General features: G+C 36.1%; 1 protein-coding gene across 6 annotated transcripts; it reads left to right on the top strand.

Moving 5' to 3' along the window:
• The first annotated feature begins 950 nt into the window (after positions 1-950).
• On the top strand, positions 951-5,511 carry LOC105555898 (male-specific lethal 3 homolog). 6 transcript variants are annotated; one of them, XR_001008526.1, is made up of 12 exons: positions 951-1,428; positions 1,727-1,795; positions 1,882-1,991; positions 2,078-2,261; positions 2,513-2,698; positions 2,922-3,229; positions 3,342-3,554; positions 3,770-3,969; positions 4,079-4,163; positions 4,259-4,335; positions 4,781-4,922; positions 5,422-5,511. XR_001008526.1 is itself a non-coding variant. In XM_012002942.1 (12 exons), exons 2-12 carry the CDS (start codon positions 1,327-1,329, stop codon positions 4,861-4,863), a joined length of 1,617 nt encoding a protein of 538 aa, XP_011858332.1. In that variant the 5' UTR covers positions 951-1,120; positions 1,258-1,326; the 3' UTR covers positions 4,864-4,994. The 6 variants fall into 6 exon arrangements, 4 of the variants coding, with proteins under 4 accessions (XP_011858332.1, XP_011858334.1, XP_011858333.1 ...); XM_012002942.1 differs by lacking the exon at positions 5,422-5,511 and having other exon boundaries at positions 951-1,120; positions 1,258-1,428; positions 4,781-4,994; XR_001008527.1 differs by lacking the exon at positions 5,422-5,511 and having other exon boundaries at positions 4,259-4,481; positions 4,781-4,825.
• The last annotated feature ends 749 nt before the right edge of the window (positions 5,512-6,260 follow it).

The raw sequence follows: 6,260 nt of genomic DNA, 5'->3' as shown, positions 1-6,260 counted from the left end.
CACACCCTGTATATGTATATACATATATACCATAATTTGTTTTTAATGATATATTATGTTTAAAAAACACTAATTAATACATTTTTTTCAGAGAATATTGACGTTCCTTTTTCAACAATATGTGCGTGCGTGCGTACACACATTAAATTATTAGAAAAGGAATGTTAATTCTTTCATTTTCTCTGAAAAAATGTATTAATTCGTGTTTTTTTAAATATAATAAATAAATAATAAATAATAATTAAAAAACATTATTTTTAAGATAACCCTAAATACAAATATATTATTAATTTATATACTACGTAGAAAAAAGTCACGAGATAAGTCAAGAAGACCTCATTTTGACGTCTTTATAACGTCACAAAACCGTATTTACCAAGAACTATAATAACGTCATCATGACTGATACAACTATGACTTTTAAAAGATGTCATTTTGACATCATTTTGACTTATATGTTCTCCTTGGGACATTACATTTAGATTTTCAGTGTCTGTTTGTAAATTAATCGTATTATCGGTCTTTTAAATAAAGAACATTTCGGCGATTTCGTTATTGTTGATTTGCAGTATTACTCGAAAAGGACCCAAAAATAGGGTCGAAACGTTGTGTAATAAATCGATTAAATAATTAGCCAGTTGGGTGACTATTGGTTTCCCGTCTCATTTCTAATCATTATTGGTGACAATAAGCAAACTCTCCTTCGCCAATATTTTTAGATTGCACAATTGATGCTGTTAACGCCAAGGAAAGCTAAAATCTTTTTAGCTTTTTCCACTTGACGCTACAATTCAAAAAAGTCCCCAAAGTAACTAGTTTGACGCTCAAAGTGAGCGTCAAGCGTCAGCATGAAAATGCACCTTAAGTTCTATGCCGCCACCTAATTTCCCCTCACCGCGCTCGCTTGGGTCCCCTCGTCCTAAATCCTACCTTACACTCCGTCCATATATTCTTACGTCCATGGCTCAGACGCTCCTATGTAAAGGCACCTTAAAGGCCTTAAAGCGTTCCTGCATCAGAAACAGCGAACTTCACAGATCACTTCAGATGGTGGAAGATACAAACACAATGGTGTATACACAATGTCAAGTGTGCCGGGAGAACACTTTCAGAATTGACGGTAGATTAAACAATAACAACTTGACTTATTGACTTTCCTTTAAACTTGAGCAGTTTTCCGTGCAAATTAAAGTTACGTCGCTGTAGAATCGATATAGTTATTAAATATGCAGATGTCACTTCTCAATCTTCGTATAGGTTAGGTTAAATTCACAATATTTATGTTTCTTCAATACCCGTGTCTTACATATCGCTAAATACTTTACAATGGTGTCAACGCGAGGGCTCAAGTTCAAATTTTCCGACGGCGAGAAAGTGCTATGTTACGAACCAGACCCCACGAAAGCGAAAGTGCTATACGACTCGAAGGTAGCGTACATACATTGCTAGACATATATACATACACTTTGCATTTAATTTACATTCTTAACGATAGTATTGTTGTGCACGTGCGAATATAATATAAAATGCAAATTTAATGCCAAACTTGCCAAGAAATATCGATACATTCTTACAAAGAATGGGATTGCATAAGTAGAGGTAACCGGAAGTTATATAAAAAAGATTTTAGAAATATATAAATTTATTTACATTGCGTACACAAGAACATATACGTAACTCTGTACCTTAGGTTCACAGTTGGAGCTAACGATAAAATTGTTTGCAGGTACTTGATGTTATCATAAATAAGGATCAAAGAGGTAGAAAAGCAGTGGAATATCTCATACATTTCCAAGTGAGTTAGAAATAAATTTCTTAAAGCTATTTAAAATTATATAAATTGTATTAAAAAAATATAAATATGTTTTATCATTGTGTAAGGGTTGGAATTCGTCTTGGGACCGTTGTGTAACGGAGGAATATGTGCTCAAAGATACAGAGGAAAATCGTCAGCTTCAACGAGATCTAGCACAAAAGGCGCAGCTGCAGCTGTATGTACTCCCAAGATTGCTCCAACAGCTGTACAAATTTAATAATTTACTGTAAACTGACGTACTATTTTATTGTAACAAAACAGCGGTGCTTATTTGTATCGCCGTGAACGCAAGAAGAGAAGCCACAAAATGTCAGAACGCTTGACCGAGACGGAGCATCAAGAACCTCGTCGTAGAGCGAGAAGCGGTGGCAGCAGAGCTACGTCGGCTACAACCGGGTCTTCCGAGGATGGCAGTTCAGGCCAACATGCTGATTATGATACAGAGGTGTCTCATTTTCAAGTTGCCAAATTGATCACATGTTTTTGAATTTTTACAACATAATAGAAGGAGAAAAAACAATCGTTAAAGAAAACTTTAATAATATTTGTGTCAAGCTGATTAGCTATTCCGTCGTAAAGTGGCGTTGTTTCCCCAATGTTGCCACATGAGAGGCTCGAATTCCATAGATATTGGAGATCAAAGACTGTGAGAGTTCATAAAATTACACATGTAACAGGAATCACATATGTTTACAGGAAGTAAATACAGAAGAAGATACTGAAAGTAGTTCTGATTACATGGGTGAGACGAGTGACGATGAAGATAGTGGCGGTGGCAGCCAATCTGGAGCCAGTATGAAACCAGGCATTGATCTTGATATAGGTAGCACGTTAAAACGGATTTTAGAACAAGACTGTGACCTAATAGCTAATAAAAATAAGGTAAATCAATAAATAGTTTCCGGATTAATAGATATGTAAGCTACAACGCATTAATGTAAGATGAAGTCTTGAAACAATTAAGAACCATTGTATGTACTTATATTTTATTTAAATTTTACATTTAAATGAAAAATTATACAAAGGATTATGACTTACATTAAAAAGTAATCCACTCCCTAAAGGAAAAAAATCAGGTAAGTATATCGTTTTATATTTTTTTCAGCTTGTCGTGCTTCCGGCACAGCCTACTGTGATAAATATCCTAGAATCCTGGGTGCAGCACTTCACTACGACGCAATTGACGAATATCCCAGAGAAACCTCAGCGGAATAAAGCAAATAATACGATAGAAAAAACAGTGAGCGAGATAAACATGTGCAGGGAGGTCGCGGACGGCTTACGCATATACTTTGACTTCACATTACCTCATCTCCTGTTGTACAGGCAAGAAAAGGAGCAGCATTGCTCCCTAAAAACTTCCTTGTTAAGCAACGACCAAGCAACCGTCCTCCCAAAGGAGGAACTAATTGAGTAAATACATATATATTTTTCTTTATACCAATAATAATCGAATTAAAACTTTGTTAAGAGTCCTATATGTAGATCTGCTGTTTCCATCAATGAAAAAAATCTATGTTGTAAGAAATTTAGAAATACCCACGAAAGAAGAATTTGAGGATACGGAATACGCTCATTTGCCACCCTTTCAAGAGCATGAGTCGGAGATGGACAATACATCTAAGCCGTCGGGCAATTCTAAGCGAAGATTGCGATCGTGTCGTGTAAGCTCAGTCGACGAAAGTCGACAATTGAGATCCTACGACGAGGGAAAGCAGGACGGCGGCAATTTATCAAGGTAACAATCAAATGGTTCTAAAGCTCCATCTTACAGAAACTTTATAAATTTATTTATTTCAAAAAGTTTGAAAACAACTCTTCTAGTTTCTTGGAAGATTTTTGTTTTTCCTTCGTTAGAATAAATTGCATAACTCGACGAAAATTATTGCTTTCTCTGAATTTTATTCTTTGTTTGAAATTAGATATAACATTTTTATGATTGTTTTGTTTTAGTAGCATAGCAAGTACAAGTTCCCGTTGTTCTAGCCCGCGAGGTGTAACGTTAAGAATGCCGCCTGTTGTTACATCCGCACAAGTAAACAGTTTACTTCAACAGTCTAACAAGTGGAGGTTAATGCCTCCAGTTCCGAAGCAAAACGAAACTCCAAGTCCCTCTACTTATTACGGTGCCATTCACTTAACTAGATTATTCGGTGAGTTGTACTTTATTTGACGAAAACACATGGTACATGTTGTGCGTGCAAAATTGTAACATCATCTAAAAACATCTACATGTAAAGAAGTAATAATGTTTAATTTCAGTTAAATTACCCGAGTTGTTGCAATCTGCAGATATACCAAGTAAAAAATTGAAAGTACTTCTGAAATATTTGGACATGTTTTTGAGGTACGTGATGCGAATTACAGTAGGGTGAATTTTTTCGCAACTAAAATAGTATGGTGAATCGTGAAAAGTATATTAATAATGTAATATGTTTGCAGTTATTTGGAGATGCACAGGGAATGGTTCGGAGAACAATTTTATTTTCAAGTGGAAAATCGAACGATATCACAAACTAGTAATGTGTAACAATATTTTATATTATATATAATTATACATATATATTATATATGTGTTATATATACATATATATGTATGTACACACAAAATGACATGTACATCGCTTCCCCCAATTGTATAATACTCATCAAGTATGCATGACTTGTATGTACATTAAGGATCTTTTTTGAAACAATATGATATTTTTCTACCATGTTTTTATATAAAATTACGTTGTGCGTTAGTTACGACGCAAAATTAACGATAAATAAGTAAAAATCCGAAGATTAAATGTGAAATCTGAAAGTAGCGAGTTGAAGATCAATTCTCAACATCGCAAGAGGGCAAATATCTTTTTTTTTTCTTTGACATTGTAGCCGCGGTCCACTTGATGCTACAAATCAAAGTGGTGGTGTGCAAATGCATTCCTTTTAATACAGAAAGATTTTTTTCTTATGTTTAAGTGCCATTATTACCGTTACGGTTAAATTTGAGCAACACTGAAGGCCAGGATCAAACAGAGAGTCCTACCATTACTAATCGCTAACTCGTAAGATCGAGGTACACGTCATCCCATTGATACAGAAAAAAGGAAAGCGCTTTGAGGTACTTGCAACATCAAGTAGACCACAGCCTATACATATATATGTATTAACAATAGACAATTTAGTATCAAAATTTGATATATATTTTTTGCGATTTTTATCAAACATTTTTTCCTTATGTTTTAATATATATTCAGATGTTAAGAAAGAAGAAAAAAGGAAAATCAATACAAGAATAAATCATGTAGAAAGGGAAGAGTACCAATGTGAGCCACAAATGAACAGAAAACGGTTCTCACAAATTAGAAATATCTATTATGATTTTGCATAAACCAGTTACGATTTTGCATAAACCAGCCTTAAATCTATCGTCTGTTGTTCAAACTTTTTTTTATTACTCTCATTTTCTCATAAACATTTAGATAATGGAAAGGAAGAACAAACAGAACGAATAAGATAATAAATCAGCTGAGAAGAATAAATATCTGTTATTTAAACGAGAAGAGCCCTTTAATCGCACTTTGTGCACTTTCTCTTCCTCATCTTTCTCTCTTCAATAGCTGCGTTCGGCATTATACATCTAAGGTAGCGTTCGAGAAAACTGGGACTACGTTTCCACCGAGGGTCAGACCGTCAGAGTCCGGCGCGCTCCTAGCGCTTGAGCGGCAATCCCCACTTTCGGTACCATCAGTGAACTCTATACATACTGGAATGAGTGATCTATGGGCTTGTTTTCTGTTCCTGCACTGGTGAACTAGTGCAGTAAGCTAGAATGAGAAAAAATATACTTGTCTTACTCCAATTTATTGCACTAGTTCACCAGTGCAGGAACAGAAAACAAGCCCTATAGTTCTGGCCATGGTGGGAGGGATAACATGGTGTGCTCAGTTCGGCTAAACCACGCCCATAGAACTTATAAACATGGAAGGGGAATAGCATATACTCTCCGTAAGCTGAAACTGAGTCCAACATCTGTGTGACAAGGATAGATAGAAGATGACTTTGGTCCGTTATGCGCATGTGTTAAATCGTTTTGCGCATGCGTTATTGTAATCTCGTTTTGGCCGCGCATGCGTATTTCGAGGAAAAGTCATAGAACGAGACAGAATTCTAGTTTCTTCTGTCTCACTTCTTGGCTTCACTTGTGCCGATCCGTTTCCCCTTCCATGTTTATAAGTTCTATGACCACGCCTACTTTTGCTTTGCGACGCATAGACATCTATGGACGGACCCTTTGTACGAGGGGTAACTGATAATCGCGGTAAGGGGATCACTCGTCTGACTTCGACTCTTTCCGGTGAGATTCGGTAATATTCGGTTCACATTTCCAATACGTGTGCACACGTATATACGGCGCGTTGCTTGTGTGCGAGCGTGCGCGCGCGCGTGGCCGAACGAA

This window comes from Vollenhovia emeryi, unplaced genomic scaffold, assembly GCF_000949405.1.
Source record: "Vollenhovia emeryi isolate VEMERY1.0 unplaced genomic scaffold, V.emery_V1.0 DF940563.1, whole genome shotgun sequence".
Lineage (NCBI taxonomy): Eukaryota > Metazoa > Arthropoda > Insecta > Hymenoptera > Formicidae > Vollenhovia > Vollenhovia emeryi.
This window is presented reverse-complemented; position numbering and strand designations above follow the sequence as displayed.

What these genes read in the sequence shown, in the direction of transcription:
- LOC105555898 (XM_012002942.1), top strand. Translation starts at nt 1,327, where the DNA reads ATGGTGTCAACGCGAGGGCTCAAGTTCAAATTTTCCGACGGCGAGAAA. An exon ending in ATGCTGATTATGATACAGAG is followed by an intron (nt 2,262 to 2,512) that starts GTGTCTCATTTT and finishes ATATGTTTACAG; the next exon opens with GAAGTAAATACAGAAGAAGA. An exon ending in TAATAGCTAATAAAAATAAG is followed by an intron (nt 2,699 to 2,921) that starts GTAAATCAATAA and finishes TATTTTTTTCAG; the next exon opens with CTTGTCGTGCTTCCGGCACA.